General features: G+C 38.7%; 1 protein-coding gene across 1 annotated transcript; it reads left to right on the top strand.

Moving 5' to 3' along the window:
• Positions 1-19564: 19564 nt before the first annotated feature.
• On the top strand, positions 19565-21357 carry LOC121052787 (zinc finger BED domain-containing protein RICESLEEPER 1-like). The gene is made up of 2 exons (XM_040518656.1): positions 19565-20253; positions 20349-21357. Exons 1-2 carry the CDS (start codon positions 19565-19567, stop codon positions 21355-21357), a joined length of 1698 nt encoding a protein of 565 aa, XP_040374590.1.
• The last annotated feature ends 2 nt before the right edge of the window (positions 21358-21359 follow it).

Below are 21359 nucleotides of genomic sequence, written 5' to 3'. Positions count from 1 at the left end.
TTCTTCTTTTTGAAAAGCAAAAGTATCTTTTTGAAAAGATAATAGTTGCATATTTGTCTTGGTGCTTTTTTCTTTCACCCGTGGTTTCACCCGTGATGCTACATGTTCTCATTTGTTTCTGAATTGTGGCCAAAGACAAAGGAGTTGTTATCTACCTGGGCCATTCTAACAGTGGTAGCATTATCTTCGACGTCTGTATCAACATACATCTTGTAGTGGTTGTCATTTTCAAGCTTTTCCACCCAGTGCATGCATGCCATTGTCGAATCTATCTCTTTTCTGGTGAGAGATAGGAATAAGTCACTGCTGACTACGTCAGGATGATCATATGCAGTGATAATAATCTTTTCTCCTGCTGCCAGGAAGGTATTGCTGATATCTTCAGAGATGATCTTTTTGATGTAGTCAAGAGCCATGGCCTTCATCCATGGGATGCTTGAGTTTGATTGGCCATTGTATCCTACACAGGCTGGTTGAAGATATTTTCTTTGAATAATTCTCACATAATGATATGGAGAAATATATTCAACCTCACCGTTTGCCTTCTGGATCCATTCTGGAGGAGTGGATCTGAACTTCAGACGAAGCATGCAGTCAGTTTTTCTGATATTTTTGACTATGTTGACAATGATGGGCGGCAAACCCTTCAGATCATCATTTGTTTTCGTCCACAGATTATGGACAAAACCATTTTCAACAAGCCAAAGCTTGTGTTCTTGAGGATGTTCACTTTGAACGTTAACCAAGTATCTTCCAACATAGGGACCTGAAACAATGAAGAGAGTTGGAGGAACTAGGTCTTCTGAATTATGTCTTCCTATCAGACTATGGAATTCATGCCAGTCTGATTCATTAAGTGCCGTGATAGGGACCCTAGCACTTTCTGGACCTTCAAGGAAGAGAATTTTTTCTTTCTTTACAGCACTGTGCTGTGTATGAATTTCTTCAAACTGTGGCCTACCATTCTCGTAGAGTTCTTCAGCTAATGCAAAGAGGGCTGGGAACATTAGACCACTGCTTCTTTCTTGAAAGGCAAATAGGAGATTATCTAGGATTGCCTTCTGGTGATAAGCTAGTCTCCTGCCAGTTCTGAACACAGGAGTATCAAAAGTTCTTAATTCATAATTAAAAACATTTATAACTCCAGTTGGAGTTGGTCTGCTTTTTGGCAAAGCAGCAGCCATCAACGGTCTTGATGAGCCTTTACCGTCTGCCATTTGAGACGGGCTAGGCAATCCTTTACCCTGGGATTGATCAGTTAAGGCCAAGCCTTTCGAGCTTAGTAGAAACCTTTTAAGGATTTTTTCTTTGGGATCCTCTTCAGGTTCAGGTTATTTCCCAGTCCTTCTGCTTCTGGGATTACGACCTTCGTCGTCATCTCTTTGGCTGAACATTGCCATTTCTTTGGTCAAGGCGTTTGGAAGATAATTCTTGTTTCCTGCAATTAATTCAACAATATAATCATATTGGTTAAGAAACAATTGCCAATTGGCTAGTCTTCCTCTATCAGCAGCTTTATCTAGTTTAAAGTTTTTGAAATTCTTTAATCTAGCACAATCGGTGCGGACAGTAAAGGGTTTTCCAAGAAAAGCTGGAGAATTTAAAATTGTTTTCTTGACAGCTAAAATTTCTTTTTCCCCTGTGGGATAATTCAGTTCTGCAGGGCTGAACTTGCCACTACAAAATTTACAGATCTTTTCAATGTTAGTTCCAGGCGCTTTCGCTAGAACAACACCAGACCAATAATTATCACTCGCATCTGTCTGGAGGATAATTTCATCATTCTCTTCTGGTTGTTGAAGAGGAGGGAGGTTTTTGCAGAGATTTTTTATCTGCTTCACAATCTTTTCATCATCTTCTGTGAAGTTCCATTTTCTTTTGGAACTTGTCTTAGGAGATAACATTGCTGTTAACCCTGAGATTTTAGGGATGAAATCTCTCCCATAATTTATGACACCAAGGAATCTCTCTAGACTCTTAGCATCAGGAATTCTGTCTGGGAACTTCCAGATCTTTTCAAGAATATGAGGTTGGAGTTTTATCACTCCATTCTTGATGTTTATTCCTAGGAAATCAACTTCATCGAGGATAAAGAAGATTTTCTTTTCTCCTAGGATAATTCCATGCTGAACTATCAGCTTTACTACCTCATGGAGGTGTTTCATGTGTTCTTCTATGTTTTTGGAGAAGACTAGGATGTCATCTATGTAGACAACGCAGAACTCCGCCACATGCTTGAAGATGTTGACCATCTTTCTTTGGAAGATTGAGGGAGCTTGCTTTAGACCAAAAGGCATTACCAGCCATTCGTAATGACCTTGTGGTGTTCCAAATGCAGTGAGAGGAATACTCTCAGGATGCATCTTGACCTGCCAGAAACCCGACTTTGCATCGAATTTCGAAAAGACTTTAGCTCCTCTGAGCTGGTTGATCAGTACTCTTACTTGAGCAATCTGATAGCCGTCTTTGACAGTCTTCTTATTGACATCTCTGTAGTCAATAACCATTCTAGCTTTTCCTCGTAGATTTTCTGCATGATTTCTCACGTAGAATGCTGGAGCATGATGAGGGCTAGTGGAAGGTTGAATTAATCTCTTCTTCAGGAGATCTTCAATATCACTTCGGAATTCTTTCTGATCTTCCTCTTTGTAATGAGGAATGGCTTTGACATGACAGATGGCATTCATGTCATGCAATCTTAATTCACAGACCACTGGGTCTTTTTCCCAAAATTTCTGAGGATTTGTATCCACATTTTGCTCTAGTATTTTCTTTATTTTTTCAAGAGTGGGAATGTGCTGAGACTCAAGCTTGTTCTGAAAGTGCTTGAGGTTATGCTCATGGATGAAACTAGCTTCTTCATCTTCACTAGTTTCTTCTTCTTCTTCTTCTTCAGAAGATTCTTCAACAAGTAATTCTTCTTGTTGCTTGATTTGGAGTATGGGTTCGAATTTTGGTTTGTAGGGGTAAGATCACCACTATTCTGTTGCGATCTCTGATACTGAGTAGTAAAACCGGGACCGACCACAGTTCTGGCTTGTGTGAGGCGGTCTGCCCAGAACACCCGTTCTCCTTTCCTGAAGCCTATCGCTTCTTCATCCTGAATGAATCGTTGTTGGAGAATAAAATCATTTCCCAACAAGAAATCAGATCCTTGGCCTTCAGATTGTCAAACATTCTGGATGATAAATGTTCCTCCACCAATGGTGATTTGAACATTTTTTGCTACTTTTTTCATGGTGAGATGGCTCCCATCAAACGTAACACCAGTAGCGGATTTTTTCTTATCTTCTTTCCAGAGTTCATCTGGAATTGCAAATCTCTTTGCAACTGTAAAACCTGATCCATTATCTACAAAGGCATGTAGATGATATTTTCTGTAATCAGGGAATTTGAGTCCAATCTCTATGTAGTTGTTGTATCTACTTGTAGAGACGACTTTCGATTGATGAAGCTCATTTTCCTGAGCTTGTTCCTTTGGAATGAATGGTTTGCATTCTTCTTTTGGAAATTTTTCTGGAGGGGGGGATTTACCAAAACTAGAAGGTTCTTTATCATCCCAGTCTGTAGGAATTATTTCTTTAGGGTCACTGAACCATGACGGAGGGTCATATCTGACTTTATAATCAAACTTGCCTGATGGTTGGCCAAGTAGATCCCATGTTTCAGTAGCCTCTTGTCGTTCTAAGAGATGAAAAGTTTCTGGTGGTTTCACCAGTTCTACATTTTTTGGTATTTCAACCAGTTCAATGTCTTCGTCGATTTTTTCTTCATCGATGATTTCTTCCTTTTTCGAGGAAGATGGTTCCATGGTTTCCTGGAACAGAATTTCAACTTCTTTCGCCTTTTGCTCAGCGAAATACTCTTCATATTCTTGCTCAATCAACTGGCTGACAAGACCATTTTTGGTTTTTCTTCTTGCTTCAGCTATGAAGCATTCTTTATGATAAGTCTTCTTAGACTCTTCACAAAACATAGGGAGACCATTCTTTTCATGACATATACAGTAGTCACAAACGAATGTACCAGGGTTTACCTGATAAGAAGACATGAAGGATTCTGTCTTGCTTTCTTCCCAATTTTTGATTCTCAAAACATTCATTTGCCTGGATTCGAAGTACTCTACTTCAGAATCAGACTCATCTGACGAAATTTCTTTTTCAGACCAGGCAGAGTAGACTGACTTGTCATCATCTTCATCATCAGAATAGGCTATTTCGTAGCCTTTCATGTTTGCTACCTCTACTATTTGCTCATATTCTTCGAAGAGAGCTTTAGTAGACCTTTTACCCTTTTCAGGGCATTCATTGGCATAGTGCCCTTCAGCTTTACATAACCAACATCTGCAAGCTTTCTTGCTTGGTTGTTTATGCTGATGAGTATTCTTCTTTTTCTTGAAGAATTTCTTTTTAGGATCTTCATCCTTTTGTTTCTTGTAATTGGAACTCTTCTTGAATTTCCAATCTCTTTTCTGATTACTCTTTTTGAATTTTTTAGAGTAATATTTTTCTTTTTTCTTCTTTCTGTGGAATTTGGATTCATGACATCCCCAGTTTGTGGGTATATCCAGCATTCCATAACAGAAATTTTCAACTCCTTTGAGTTGTTTCTTAGCCATCTTAGCTCTAAGATTGACTTTGCATTGCTCCTTCAGTAATTGCCGGATTCTGTCGGCGATTCCTCCAACTGAAAATCTTTCAATTGGTTTTTTAGCTATGCTTTCTCTCACAGCTGTTCTCCATGGTTCAGGGAGTTTCCTGTGTAACAGATTAACTAGATCAGTATTCTCTAGTTCACCAATTGTACAGTAATATTCCTGAAACTCATTCAGGTATTCTTCGAAATATCTCATGTCACAGATCTTGAGAGCATAGATATTCGATTTTGCCGTTTCTTTGGCTTTCTCAGATTTGAGAGATCTCCACAGAACTGATCGTACAAGGGTACTGCAAAATCATACGGAGATTTTGAATTTTTTATTTCTTCTAGCCAGTCTTTTCCTCTGGCAGTTTCTTTGAAGGATAGGTAGTACTTTTTTGCCACTCCAGTAAGAGTAGTTTCATAGTACACCTACAAATCTGGTGCTTCAAATTTGCCAAGGGTAAGTGCAGAAGCCATCATCAGGCTATCTACCCATTGGTCAATGGTTTTTCTTTTGTCTAGACTCTTGTCTAGATTCAACCAGATGCCATAGTTTGTTGTAGGAACTCTAGGCAGATTGTCCTCTGGGACAAATCTTTGGGAATTTCTTTCCCCTTTTTTACCCGTAAGGGCTTTCTGTAATGGGAGTTTTACTTTCCCTTTTTCTCTGCTAATGAAAGTTTTGGAGCTTTCTCCTTCTTCCATTTCAACATCTTGATAAGGAAAGATTTTTCTCGTCTTTCTAATTTGGAATTCTTTCATTTCCTCGATTAGTTTTTCTAATCGTTCAGGACTTTCGCAATTCTCTGCTTCTTCATAGAGTTCATAGAGCCTCTCAGCTCTGATCATATTGACTGGTCTGTTCAGATCAGCCTCCAATTCTTCTTCAGAAATTGGATCTTCAATAGTGGGTTTTATACTACTGACACTAGCTTCTCTAGTGCTGTAGCTTCTTCTGAGAAGATTTCTGTTTATCTTGAAATGCTCAGGACCTACATCACTTTTTCTGTGATTGTCAAAATTTAGACTGATTTCTCCAGTCTTTCTACTTTCATAGATTTTTGCTTTTGCACTTTCTGCTGGTGGCTTTGGACCGGATAATTTCCATTCAATAGGAAAAGTTACTTCATTCCAAGCAACCTTGTGAATCTGTTGAGAATGGTTCTTCTGGCTGGTGAGGAACCCAGTAGTGAGACCAGGGATGTTGGAAATCCGTGTCTTTGGCTCTACTGTGGTGTTCATCAGTTTATAGTATATTCGGTATACTATCGCCAATTCTTGCATATCATTTTTCATTGATATGCCATCTGTCTTGACTCTCAGTCGGAGACAGTGGGCTGCATCCTTCAAGCTGGTTGAGAAGTTGGGGAAGCAGTTGAAATATGCTACTTGGTTGCACAAAGATGCTTCGAGAGTTCCCAGCAAACTAGCTTGAAAGTCTGTCAGTCTATTGTCTTGCAGGACGCATAGGACTGAGCAGTTGATGCCTTCTCTTGCCAACAGCTTTATGCCTACTTGGACTGCTCCAATATGCATAAATTGATACTTCTTTGCTTGTGCTCTGGCAACTTCAGCTGGAGTGATCATCAAGAGATCTGTCTCTCTAGTTGTTGAGGGGGTTGTGAATTCAAGTAATTTGAAATGATGGCTGTCCATCAGGTCAAATGTTCCTCGTTTGTAGATCTGTTTGAAATCTAGCTTTGGAATTGAGGCGTTTTTTTACCTCATGCTCGATTTCATTGTATTCAAATTCTTCAGAATTCAGGAGCTGTACTCCTTTCTTTTTTCCGAAGATGCTCATCATCTTGACATCTCTTTTCTCCGGGTTTTCATACCGGATACTAGTCTGACTAGTAGATGGTTCCAGAAAAATCATGTTTGGAACAAGATTTGAATCTGGTTTTTCTAATGGTTTGAACCCATTAGCCTTCTTTTTTACTGTAGGCACTTTCTTGTCCTTGAGTATATTTTTATAGATTCCAGCGTTTTTTGCTGTTCATTGATTTTTCTACTAACACTTGTTAGCTTTTCTTCTTCCGTTTTTGGAAGTTCCTTGATATAATCCAGTTTGTTTTCCAATCTTTCCAATTGGTGGATTATAACCGGTAATTTCTCTAGATGAGTTTGACATCTAGATAATTCTAGTAACAGCTTATGATATTTCTCATCAGAAGATTTCAGTAGAGAATTTATTTTCTCTAATAACAATTCTGACATTGTCCCCATTAAGGAGGGGTTCTCCTTGAGCTATTTTACAAGCTCTGATACCAGTGGAGTGAGGATCTAACCAATGCTCAGGTAGTCAAGAGGTTTTTGTTCTTCTTCAAGTACATATAAGAGATTGTCAATCTCTTCTTCTATTTTATAGATCCTAGTTTGGAGTCTATAAATAATATCCCAGTAGTTGGGAGTTTCTCTGTTAAGACTTTCTCTATAGTCTTTCAGTTTTTTCAATTTTTCTCTCTCTTTCTTTAATTCTTTGCTAGTGTTTTTACAAATAGCATTTAACTCAAGTCTATCGACAATCGAAATTATGAATAGTAAGATTTAACTGTTTACCGTCGAATAGAGGATGCAATTTAGCTGCAATTATGTCTAGACAAATAAATTCAAGATGGGCCCACCACGTTTCATCAAAAGAAAATAAAAGGAAACAAAAGAATAGTAAAAGCAAGAGAGAGGGGTATTAATGGGATAAACATTAAGTGAAATGAATAGTTGGGAGAAAGAGATAAAATTTTTGGGTGATTGGGGTTGAAAATAAGTTGGTGGAGTGTATGGGGTTGTATTTGGTATTCTATGGGTAAGTGGTCATTATCCCTTAATTAATTATGCTGAATAACTCGATCAGCACCACTTATCGGACTTGTTATAGTCTAAATTTCATGTAAATTAAGCATCTCAACTTAGACTTCAGTTCAAATCGATAGGATGGAACAATAATTTAGATAAATGTATTTATCGTGTCAAAATTAGGTTTTATAATTTGCAGCATAATGATGTTGAATGGCATGAATATTTAGACTTGATTATCTATTATATCTGCTTTGTTTATTTTCTCGAAGCAACGGCAAACTTTTTTTTTTTTTTTTTGAGAATAAAATAATTTCATTTCTTATAGTATTTTTGAACTTGAATTTTGATTTTTTTGAATCAAAGAGGTCAGCCAGATTTTATAATTTAGCAAGCAGTACAAAAGAAGACACACCCGAGTGGAGTCTACAGAAAGAGCCGTCCTTTAGGACATACAAACATCATATTCTAAAAAAATAGAATCCCGCATACCCTGAGTACACCTACCTTTTAGGAAGTCCACGCACCCTTATTCTAACAAAACCTAAGTACTTGGAAGCGGTTTAAAGCCGCGACCATTTACCCAATTTCAACTTAAAAATTGTCTGGGTTTTTTAACCTCATTTACCCAATCTAACATCTACTGACAGTTTTGCCCCTATTAATTATCTCTCTCTCTCTCTCTCTCTCTCTCTCTCTCTCTCTCTCTCTCTCTCTCTCTCTCTTCATGTTTGTAGATTGGAAAACGGGTTCGGGTTTGAAATTGGGTTCGGTTTGTCCAAGTCGGCGACGAGCGTTTTTTCCGATGCTTGCTGTTTTTCTTGCTCGGTCTAGTTCAGTACGGCCACATCGACGACGACGACGACGCCGAGATTCAGAGCCACGGCTTCAAATTCAAAATCAAGCAGCCGCACATCAATGTCCAGTTCGACGATGATGGAGGAGATCAAGTCGGGTCGCCGACGACGGAGGGTCTGCTGGCGTGAGATCTAATGGAGGTATTCCTAGGTGGGATGGCTACAAACAACGTGTGGCGGGGATGACTGCAAACAACGTGTGGCGGTGGCCGGTTTGGTTGATTTGGTGCCCAGAGTAATCTGGGTTACCCGGATGGCTTGGTGTTGGGCTGATGTCATGAAGATAGTTTCTGGGCTGTTTTTGGGTCTAGAACTTTCATAGTTACCTAGTTGGTTATGTCTATGTTAGTGAGAGCTATGTGGAAGTGAGTTGACCGGGTAACTTGATTTTAAAGTTTTTTTTTTTTTTTGGTAAATTTGGCAGAAGACTTTTAAAGAAAGAAGAAAGAAGAATGAAAAAAAAAAGTTTTATTGAGTAGTTATACATGTCTATTGTGGGGCAATAATATGATTATTGGGAGGCAATAATATGAGTATTGGGGGGCAATAATATGCATATACATTGATCAATTGTGCTTGTAGTGTATTCCTTTTGGTTTTGGGAGTTTATGCAATTCACTGGAGGGCAATAATATGATTATTGGGAGGTAATAATATGAGTATTGAGGGGCAATAATATGAGTATTGGGGGGGGGGGGCAATAATATGATTACTGGGTATTATTAGGGGGCAATAAATTCAAACGTCGGAATCCGGTCACCAGTTCGGTAGCAGAATTCTGGTGACCGGTTGCCGGATTCCGGTCATCGGTTGCCGAATTCCTGTCACCGGTCGTTGGAGTTGGGTCAACGGAGTCAAGCAAGGTCTCCAATGACTTCTTTCTCTAAGTGACAAAGAAGGAAAGGGCAAAATTGTCCCAAAAATAAATAAAAATGAATTAAAAAAATACTTAATTAGGTATTAGGGAAATAATCTCTTAGAGTGTTTGGGTAAGTGGGCAATCTCTTAGAGTGTTTGGGTAAGTGGGCAATTTTTAAGCTAAAATTGGGTAAATGATCATTTCCCCTTAAATAAAATGTCAACCAAGCACTAGGTTTTGCGACCCAAATAAAACCTCAATATTAAGAGTTAATTTGATTAAAGTCCAAAAGCTAGACCCTATATTGATTATAGTCCGTATCATTTTTTTTTGTTAATTGCGGTCCAATGACTCAGCTGCCACCTCAGATTTATTTCTTTTTCCATCTTGCTGACTCAACCCTCATCAATTTTTCTTTCTTACATGACTAATATGCCCTTATTGAATATCTTTGCACATAAAAGGCAAGAATTAATAAGATTAAAATTAGCAATCTGATTAGTAATTTAATATCATATTTGATATATATCTTTCTTAGATTATTCTTATTGATCTAGCATAAAATTATGGAATTGATATGACATTGAATATAGTATTCAATGTAAATCATTCCTAAAAATATTATTCTAATTTAAAAGAGGTTTTCTATAAGTTATGAATCTTTGTAAACCAATTTTTTGATAATGCTTTTCTTCTTCAACACCAAAGCTTCCATGGCTATGGCTGTTATGGCTCTTGTATGTAATGTCATGTTTTTTATGAACATGGTTCTCCTTCTTTAACATTAAGCTGTCTATGGTCAAGGTATTTTCTTGTCGGCCCTATACGATTGTGATCATTTTGGTGTTCGATTTTATTTTTTTTCCTTCCATCCGTAGGTGGTAGCTCTTGTTCATTTTGATCTTCATCTTCTTCTTCATTTTTTCTTTTTATATTTCGTTCTTAACTTACCTTTAACCTAGAAATGAAAACACACACACACACATGTATGTATGTATGTATGTATGTATGTATGTATGTATGTATGTATGTATGTATGTATGTATGTATGTATGTATGTATGTATGTATGTATGTATGTATGTATGTATGTATGTATGTATGTATGTATGTATGTATGTATGTATGTATGTATGTATGTATGTATGTATGTATGTATGTATGTATGTATGTATGTATGTATGTATGTATGTATGTATGTATGTATGTATTATGTTGTATTATGTATGTATGTATGTATGTATGTATGTATGTATGTATGTATGTATGTATGTACAGGGCCCTTTCAATAAGGGATCCCTATTTTTTGCCAATTTGAGGGATACACTTATAGCCGTTGGATCTGATTTAATGAGCTTGGACGGCTGAGATTAAGTCAAGGGTTTTCACCCTTTTTCTCACCTAGTACCGTGAAACTGAATCCTGGTCGATTAGTTTCTCACTCTCTCCCATTCTTTCCGGCGTGCTCGAGAATTCTCTCGATTCTTCATACTTGGTGCTTGCAAAAGTGAAGAGTGCGAAGGAGGTTGAAAGCCCGCTCAATTAGACAAAGGTCTATGGTTTCCACAATCAGGTATGACTAATGACTCTTCTTCTCTCATGGTATTTCTTTTCAATTTCGTGTATAAGATTTCTAAAGCTTGTTTGACACCCAATTCTTTGGCAGACAGGTATTCTATTATAGTGGGTTGACAAACCACTATTATAACCTTGTTCTAAGGTAAACATTACGCAATAGAAGAAAACTAATTCGTAGTTTTTCTCGATTAATATTTATACCGACAATAGAAGAAAACTAATTCGTAAATTTATATCTCTAGCTTAGGTACATATCTCAATTACAGTAATTGAAGAATATTAATCCGTAAACATATATCTCTTACTTAGGTACGTATGTCTTATTTATGGTATATCTACAATAGAAGAAATCTAATCCGTAAATTTGTATCTCTTACTTAGGTACATATCTCGATAATAACATTAATCCGAAATCGTATATCTCTTACTTATGGTATACCTACACTAGAAGAAATCCTTAAATTTATATCTCTTACTTAGGTTATACGTATCTTTTAGCTAGAATGTTTTAATGAACTTTTTTTTGTACCTCCCAGTTAGGTTGATTTCCCATCTTTATTTACTAATTTTATAATACTAATTATATTTTGAATTATTTGCAGGTTCATCATAAGTTCAAAATTCAAATTGTAAAAAAAAGGAATAAATTAATGCTTAAAAGCAATTAATTTGTTTCTATATTTAACTCAAGGGGCAAAATGGACATGAAAATATAATGACAAAAGTCAATGAACCTAGATTGATAAGAAAATTACCTATGGACTGCATCCATTATGAAGGAATGAAATTGGACTTATAATAAAAAACCTCTAAAATTAAACAATATTTGGATTAGAGTATGACAAACCATCCTCCACTCCCCTAGTGAAGGAGGCCTAGAACCTAAAACTCAGATCCCAGTCCCCCAATCCTAGCCCACAGGCCATAGCAAAGCTCATATTGCCCAAGTGGGGATAGCTAAGGGCACTCCGCCCTGTTCCAGTCCACCAACATCACCGATCTGCACACCGCCGCCATAGCAGACTCCACCGCCGACAACAACCTCGCCTCCACTGGCGTCCACCCGGGAGAATGACCCATTGCAACAAGACCAAGACATTCCCGAGTCCAAATCCTAAACCCGTAAACCGCTTCCTAACATCAGAGGGTCTGGGCCCAAGGAATCCAGATCAGTCCTCATGGACCTCATCTCCAGCTAGCCGCCCTGAATCAAGTCGACCGCCACCACGCTTAAGTCAACCTAGAGCAGAGGCACGAGAACAAAACCAGTGATTGCATAGTCACCATCACATCCAATATAGTCAAAACCAGAGCCGCCGATCAAGCCACCAAAGTCAGAGGAGGCGTATATATCCTTCTACTCCCAAACTCCATCAACGACGTTTATGCAGCCCTTACCATCGTCGATAGTCAGACGACCTTGATCCAAAGCCCAGTCGCGCCGATCCAATGTAGACCAAACCAGATCCACGCCGTCAGAGCCAGTCCTCAGATCAGCCGCCAAAACATCAGACAGCCACGTACCACAGGGATCCCAATCCAGGGCGGCACTCCAAGCGACAGAACAAAAGCAACAAGAAGAAAGAAACGATTAGCCACCAGGCTAAAAATGGCCATGACCATCAAGATTTGGAAAATTTTGAGAAATTTGTCAAAGGTGGAAGGTCGACGATAAACCCTAGCGGAACGCTAGGTCACTGTGAACTTGAATTTTGATGGTCAAGCATTCATGTAAACTTACATTAACAAGTACTACTCATTAGGGACTAATTGGCTCGTTTATATTCAATAAGCTTACAATTTTTTTTATCTTTTGATCGAGATCACACGGTGGTACATGGGAAATTATTACATGGTCCTGGACTATAGTACACGTGGTGGTTCGGAATGATATTATTGGCCCATGTGACTTGTAGTAATTTCTGATTGGTCTCTTAAATTAATTTTTCTTTTCTTTTTTCACCCCCTGCATGGATCCCACCACATTTTAGTGATATTATTGGTTGGGACCACTACATGGCAGTGCCACATGGTACTCCAGGACCACCTAATAATTCCCCTCACAGGGTATCCTCAAAGGCTTTCTAGGCCCAGGATTAATATGTGTCCGGGAGGGGTCATGTAAACGCTTCATCCCCTCTTGCCTCTGTCTGAGAATATATTGAGATTTAAACTCCAATTAGCATTGGCGAGATTCGAACATGGGTGTGGGGGTTCCACACTTGGAGCATCTTACCAACTTGACCACCTATGGTGGTTACAATACATATCTTAAGAACACCTACCAAATCCACATCCAATTATTTGAAACTCCACTGCCAATGCACTTAATTATAGAACCCATGATCAAACAAAAGGTCCAAGCTAGGGTCAAGCCTAAGATTTAAGAGTCGTAAAGCTTGACTCGAAAATAGCCCACAAATAACCAATAGTGCCTGAATCCATCACTTGGTCAGAACTAGCCTAGAAACAACCACCAATATCATTTTGCAAGTGATCAACCACGTCACTCGATTGCGAGTTCATCCAATAAACAAACATTGATCCATGGAGCCTAAAAATAAAACGGCTTCGGAATGATCGACTCTAGGCTTCAAAAAGATCAAACTACCCTTAAAAGGGAATGAGCCAAACTCACACCAAACCCGGAACCAAGTCAGGTCCTGATAATCAGGGAAGCACCCCAGAACAATCTCCACGAGGCATGAGCTCTGGCTCAAGCCCAATCCGCAATGGATCTAGTCCAGGTCCAACATACGAGCCACGCCACATTCTGAATAACCTAAGCCCAGTGCTAAGGCCCAAAACTCAATGCAGAAAAAGTCAATCTTAATTATTTGAGTCAGTCCAATCCAGACTAATAGTTTACACAACGGGTCTAAGTACGTGGTGACATACACACTAAGTCTGTTCAACCAAGCAAGCAAGAGAATCTCGCCTAAACCTCTACTGTGGCTAAATCTCCAACCGCCGCCATTGAGAAACGCAACTTGGAGTGAAGGTCTACAACCAAATTTGCCAAAGAAACCACGATAAAAGCCGCAATAAGGCAAAGACAAATGAGTAAGAGAATGGTGCCGACAAGGGAGTGAAGCCGCTAAAGAGAGACATTTATATGCCAATGAGAGTTGGTTCAGTTGGCAAGGGTGGACTTGAGGTGTAAACCCACACAAGTTCGATCCCCGCTACCAACAATCTCTCATTTAGTGGGCAATCTAGAAAATGTCCTGCATAATTCCATACCCATGGGCTGGGCTGGGACACTGGCTAGTTTCGTAAGTCCTGTTGGGTTGAGGTCGTAGGTTTGCCCTGGACCTAGTAGTGTAGGGAAGCCTCCCTCCTACCTAAACTTTTTGTAACAAAAAAAAAAAAAAAAAACAGAGAGACATTTATATGAAAATCTTAGGTTAGCTTACCCCGTTTAAAGATCTAGGATTACACCCTAGTTGTACCTCCCAGAACAAGAACATTTTTAAAGCCTGATATAATATTTAGTTGACATGTCAACGATTGTCAATGCATTCAATATCAATATTAAATCATTTTGATACTTAATTTTCTTAGTATAGTTTGAATATTAATTATTTTTGTACGTATGAAAATGAAATATATTTACACTTACAGTAAGCTCAATCACATATTAGTTCGCAATAATTCCTAATTTTCTACACACCTACGCATACAAAATCAACGTGCAAAAGTCGTGTTGTGTAGGTTGAAATTCTTCATACAACTGTCCTCTCCCATAAATCTGTAACTAGGTCAAATGCGAAAAAGAAGGGTTTGAAGTATGAAATGACTAATTACCAGAACATGCAAATAATATAACACTGTAGATAAGATAATGATAACCAAATCATCAAGCTCGAATGCTCAATCTCTCTCACTCTCCTTCTCCATAAATAGGTCTTACACGAGCCCCAACAGGCCAGGCTCTCCTTTCTTCTCTGTCTGTCAACCCCAACAGCCTTGACTTTAATCTCCCCCTGCACCATGCACCTCCATACCCCACTAGCTGTCCCCCCCTCCCCACACTGTGCCTTGTTTAGAGGGAATAGCATACGACCTAGGTTTGACAGAGCCTCCCAGAATTGCTTCAGAAAATTGACTCCTAGAGAAACTAGCTGAACCCTTATATGCCGTAGATGACAAAAGCATAAGACAAGCTAACTAAATAAGATCTAATATTCGATCCACAGGGATGAAGAAGAAGAAGAAGAAGCAGAAGAAGAAGAAAAGTAGCTTTGAATTCAATGCAGGCTGGCATATTGGCATGGAGTTAATACCTGCTTTTCCATATCAGGCAAAGTATGTTCATACAATATATAGGTTAGCATTGAATAATGTCAAAACAGAATTTACTCGGAAGTTGGAATAAGCAATATATGTAACATACATTTTTCATTATGTTCCGAAAAATATAATGATTCTAATTTTTCAACAATTAAATTCGAGAATTTGAAACATTAGATATGTTCAAGAACATAGTAAATATTCTCGATATGTAAACTTAGAAACCTAGCTACCATACAATTTGATTCTTAATTTCCTCCAATTTCTTAGATACGAGACACCCACCAACATTTTCATTCTCTCTCTAATTTTTTGTGTCACGTATTCTTCTTTCCCTCCTAAGGTATAAGGACAAACGGCAACATAAAGAATGATAGAACCATTCTGTATGCGTGAATTAATACATATTTCTGTTGTACATATGTGACAAAGCATCACTTGTATATGTACAAATTTTTTTTCTATGTTTTATATTTTCATATTTAACGGAAATGTGCACACATTGTGCCTGTAAAATGTGATGAGTGTTTCCCATAAAATATGGTGATGTGATATTTTCTTTCCCCATGTTTTAGAAAAAGGAGGGAAGAAGAATAATTACAAAATTGAACTTTAAAAGAAAAATGTAGAGGGGTATTCATCATTGATTATAACATCTTTTCTTTCCCTTAACTGCAATTTTTGCTTTCTGGTCTGAATTAATTTGTTGCAAAAGTTACTGAAAAAGGATCATAGACACCCAGAAATAAACAAATTTACTCAATATGTATATAGAAAACTAACCAATTTGTTTAATCACCCCCCAAAAGGACCCAATTCAGAAGAACAAAACTCACTTACTTATATTGATCATCACTAAGTACATTAATTATCATTTTACCAAAAGAAAAACGAAGTAGAGAGACAGAGAGTGAAAATAAATAAAACTACAAGCAGCAAGCATCAACATTGAGGATGCAATACTCCATATATATGAGTGATGAATATATTACTAATATTACATCGATCAAGGCCAGCCAGCTCTTCAAATTTATTCTTCTTTTTCACCTGTTATGCAACGGATTCGGACCAGTGGGAACTACCCTTTCGCTGTCGCCGGAGGTGGCGGTGGTGTTAAATTTCGAGTGGAAGAAGTTGTCGAAAAACCGGTGTCCGTTGGACTTGAACTTGTTCCAAGCTGCTTCTACAACTGTCCTTTCATGGTGGTGATGATGATCAAGAGGATTGACGAAGCTCGATCTTGCAATAGCACTTGCTGTAACGCAAGCCATAAACAAAAGGCACAGAACAAATGCAACCTCAGTTAATCTCATCTTAATTGTATGCAGCAGAAATAGCTGAGCTACTTCAACTCAGAACAGAGAGAGTGAGAGAGAAAAACGAAGAACTTGTAATGTATATAAAAGCGACCGATCTGAGTCTCAGAGAGAGAGAGAAGGAGAAAGCGATATCGAGAGGCAAAAGGAATAGGGAGAGCGAAAGAGAGAGGACAAGTAAAGGGTTATATGACATTTACTAGGGGTATTTTGGATATACAGTAAAAACAGAGAGAGAAACACAGACCCAGCTTCGATATATCAACATCTCTAGCTTTGAATTAATGATCAGAATCTGCAAAACCTTCCCTCACCAAACCTCAATAAATGCCTTTTTTCTTCTTTTGCTTCTTTCTCTTCCGTTGAGTAGACTACTTTTATCGTTGATACAATTTATCAAAACAGAATGAGTCAAAGCCCAAAGCACAACATTCGATCGTTTCTGCCCCATTATTAATTAGGTGGTGGTAGATATATATGCATAGATGCCCTATCATAGTTTCATAATTCTTACATACCCTTTTGGCCTATAGGGTTCATCCCTTGTCCCAAGACATTACACTCTAAGCTCTTGTGTGTTTTAGTAGAAACCCTAGCCTCGATCTCTTCAGTCTTCAATGGGACGAAGCTGTCCTCCATTAAAGGCCACATGTCAAAAGCTGACACTGGAGAAAAGATTTTGCTGGGCAGATTTTGCTAATACGTCCATTAATTGTTAATGGTCGCGATCGAGGGACTCCTCACCTCTGTTTCTTACTGTTGTGATCGATCCAGATTAACTTGTAAAGCACGTCTGTCTTTTCTCTGTTATTATGTTTCAATTCATCAATTAATATATGATCATGAAGCTGTCAGGTTTTAGTTACTCTTTGGTCGTCTTTTTGGTGAAGGGAGATGGAAAGGGAGAAGACTCAGACAACCTTTGCAACCTGCATTGTATTCTGCTGGCGGTTCTAGCTAATTAATCACATAATATGATTCGTTAGTTCACACATCACATCCAAGTAGTCATGGAGTTGTAGACACTAGACAATTAGGTCAAGTCGTTTTATATTTGTTCTGTGATGTACGTGTTGCATCAAATTAGAGTACTTGATCTTTTCTAACGTTTTATGAGAGGCACTTGTACTTGAAATAGAAATGATATCGGCAATACACTTAGGCAAACATATCCAAACTGGCATCGGAGATCGAGTTTATTGAACATAGGCCTGGGATCGGTTCTGAAAATGTCATTTTTTGTCGGAACTGGAAACCTTATTCTGGTTCGGTTATGATGTTTTTCATAGAAGGAACTGTTATGGAACCGAACTGTTCTGTTCGGTTCGGTTATGAGCTGTTTTCGGTTCCAATTCATTAACAATTGCTTCTCCTTGTTGTGTTGCAAGTACAATCTTATTTCCAACACTATGAGTACTTGAATTCGAAGAAATCGAATTCGAAGCCATATGAAAATGAAGTGACGGATGAGAGCCTGGAATTAAACGAATCGAGTTAAACAGACGCGTATATAACTATATACTAATATACCTAGAAAAGGGACGGGATTGAAAGTTTTCGCATAAACCAAAACTGAAAAATTGAGAGAGAAATTAACTTGAACAAAAAATCAAACTGCCTTACAGTGTTGGGTTCTTGCACCGAAAGCCTCACCGCCAGAGGAAGAGCAGTAGCTAACAGAAATAGAGAGCCCGAGGGAGGCCTTGTTGTTTCGAAGTGGGGAAAGAGGATTTCGATTTGGGACTTGGGATTTATGATTTCGAAGCACAGAGCGACAGATGAAATGGGATGATTTGATTTTTGTGTTTTTGAATTGAGGAAGAACAATTTTGACTTCGAAAGCTAGGTCTGGAATTGGGGATGAACTAAGGAGCTGTTAAGCTGAGGATCGAGAGAGGAACTGAGGTTTGACTGTTTGAGGTCGTGTTTGATTGAAGTATTGGAACATTAGGTCGAGACGTCGAGTTACAAACGAAACAAGCCTGGGCTTAAGGCAATAGGGCTTTAATTAGTTAAATATATGGGCTTTTATTTGTGGTAGGCCTGCATATCTCGGTTCCTACGGTTCTAATATGTTCACAAACAAGCAAACCGGAACCGAACCAGAGACATGAAAACGGTCCGGTTCTTGAAAAATGACATGTTTTTAATACTAAAACCCGAACCGAACCGCCGGTTCTGGTTCCGGTTCTGCCGGTTCTCGGTGCTAAAGTCCCAGGCCTAATTGAACATCAACTAACATTAGGAATGAACGAAAGGAAGCATATTACCTCCTTGTATATAATGGTTAGACATTCCTAAGTTGCAGAAAAATTATTTTCTTAGCCATCATTGTTTGTCTATGCAAACTCTTTGGCTCTACTTGATCATCAGATAATTTTGTAGGCTTTGGGACGAAATTACGAAGGGTATGTGCCTATAAAGTGATAAAATTGACAAAATAAACAAATTTCGTTACTTTATTTCAGGTGAACCTCATTGGACATTGAGTACTTTTTATTTTAATTTTTTTTTAAGGAGTTTGGAACCCAGCACTGGGAGGCTCAGCCTCACACCCGCTTCCATTTATTGAAGATAAAAGATGTAACCGGGAGGGGGGAGGGGACATAAAACCTGAACCCCGTGCCATAAGTGAGCCAACACGAAATATAAATTTTGACACCCAAATTTCAAACTTTGATACCAAATTATTTCCTCCGTTACCAATTTGGTACTTCTATCTATTTTTCCGTCAAGATTGTTTACGTCGAGTGTTTTAGTAAAACATGAACCCCCGTGCCATAACTAGGGGTGGGATTTTTGGATCGATAAACCGAGGAACCGACCCGAAATAGTCGGTTCGGTGCGATTCGGTGCTGTTCTTGAACGGAAATTGTCAGTGCCATTTTAAAACCAAACCGAGGAAGAGGAGATCGGTTCAGTCTCGGTTTCATCCGTTCTACAACCCTCAAAATCGAGGTATTACACACGTGTCTCCACTTATGCCTTAAGGCCTGAACATATCAGCCAGTTGACCAAACCCAATGAAATCCTCTCCTGAGTCTCATCTCATGTGTTCTTGAGTTCTTCCCTAATTCGATCGAAAGTTCAAAACCCTAAACATATCACTATATCAGCCCTAAAATTCATTCAGGTTGAATCGGAATAGCACTTCGAAACACGATTAGTGGATTTTCATTCCCAAACAGCCAAATCGATTAGTCGATTTTCATTCCTAATCGAAACACCATGCCCCAAACAGTCCAAACTCCTGGTGTCGAAGTCGAACAATCTGGGTCTAGCCGGTCTGATCTCGAGCAGTCTGGGCCATCCTCTGCTTGCAATGAAATGGTTGTTGCTTGCAACAACCCAGAAGTTGCCCCAAAACCCGGCAACGCTCGAAGCACTGCTCAAAGCATTGCTGCTGTGAAAAGAAAACGAGGAAAGAAAGGCCAGCAGAGGTCAGATGTCTGGGATCATTTCACAAAGGTGGATCATCCATTAATCGAGACTGTTGATGGAGTTGAGAAGGTGGTTGGCAATACCAAACGAGCTCAATGTAAGTATTGTCTGACGCATTTGGCATGCAATCCTTATGATAATGGTACTTCATCTCTTAGGAAACGCATAGAGACAGTCTGTAAAGGGTACCCGGGTAGAGTTAAGGTAGAATCTGGGCAACAAGTGTTAACCAGTGATGGGAAAAGAGGGCAGGGCAGTTTAGTTTCTGTGAATTGGAGTCAGGATAACTACATTGAAGCTGCTACTCATATGATTGTTGTCGATGAACTTCCATTTAGATTCATCGAAAAACCTGGGTTTAATTACTTTTGTAGTGTTGTTGTGCCTCTTTTTAAAGTCCCTTGTAGGAAAGTCATAATGAAAAACTTTCTTCGCATGTATGATGCCAAGAAGGAGGAGTTGAGGAGGGAATTGAAGTCTCATTGTGTTAGTTTAACAACAGACACTTGGACTTCTTGTCAAAACATTAACTACCAAACTACATGGTAGTTACTTCTCATTTTATTGATAGGGGATGGCAAATGCATAAGAGAGTGCTTGCATTTTGTGTGGTTCCAAATCACCAAGGTATAATGATTGGTAAACTGCTAGAGTCTTGTCTCCTTGATTGGTCAATCGATAAAGTTTTAACTGTTTCTGTTGACAATGCATTTGCGAACAAGAATGCCATTGATTATCTTAGGAAGAAAATGTGTAGTTGGGAGATTAAACAGATTTATGGAGGTAAGTTTATGCATGTGATATGTTTAGCTCACATTGTAAACCTTATTGTGAGGTCTAGTTTGAAGTTGATGGAGAGGTCAGTGGCTTGCATAAGGAATGCCGTAAGATATGTTAGGAGTTCAGGTTCTAGGCTTGATGAATTTGAAAAATGTGTGGAGAAGGAGAAAGTTGAGTGCAATAGGATTTACATTTTAGATGTTTCGACAAGGTGGAATTCCACATTTCTTATGTTGGACACAACTTTGGAGTTGAAAAAAGCATTTGAGAGATTGTATGATGATGATGAAAGGTTCCGAAATTATTTTGATGAAGATGAAGAAATTGCTGAAGATGAGGCAGAGGCTGCAAGTAGGAGGAGAGTGCCTACGAAAAGAGTTGGGCCACCAACTGAAACAGATTGGGAAAATGCAGGCATTTTTGTGAAGTTTTTGAAGGACTTTTATGATGTGACCCTCACTGTGAGCGCTTCACTAACCCCTACTGCACACAAGACCTTCCATGATATTGTTACCATTGAAGCTGAGCTTGAAGAACTTAGCTCGCTTGGTATAGGGCCTGATCCAAATGAAGCTGACATAGTCTTGTATGACATGGCAGTCCAAATGAAGTCCAAGTATGACAAGTACTTTGCTTCTTTGGATGACATGAACCAACTTTTCCTAGTTGCTGTGGTCTTAGATCCTAGGTATAAGTTGAGAAACATTGGTAGAGTGTGTGAAGTGTGGCTGAATTTGCCTGATGATGTGATCAAGAAAAAAATCGGAGGAAGTGAAGCAACTTGTTATAGAACTTTGTGACT

This window comes from Rosa chinensis, chromosome 4 (genome assembly GCF_002994745.2).
Source record: "Rosa chinensis cultivar Old Blush chromosome 4, RchiOBHm-V2, whole genome shotgun sequence".
NCBI lineage: Eukaryota > Viridiplantae > Streptophyta > Magnoliopsida > Rosales > Rosaceae > Rosa > Rosa chinensis.
This window is presented reverse-complemented; position numbering and strand designations above follow the sequence as displayed.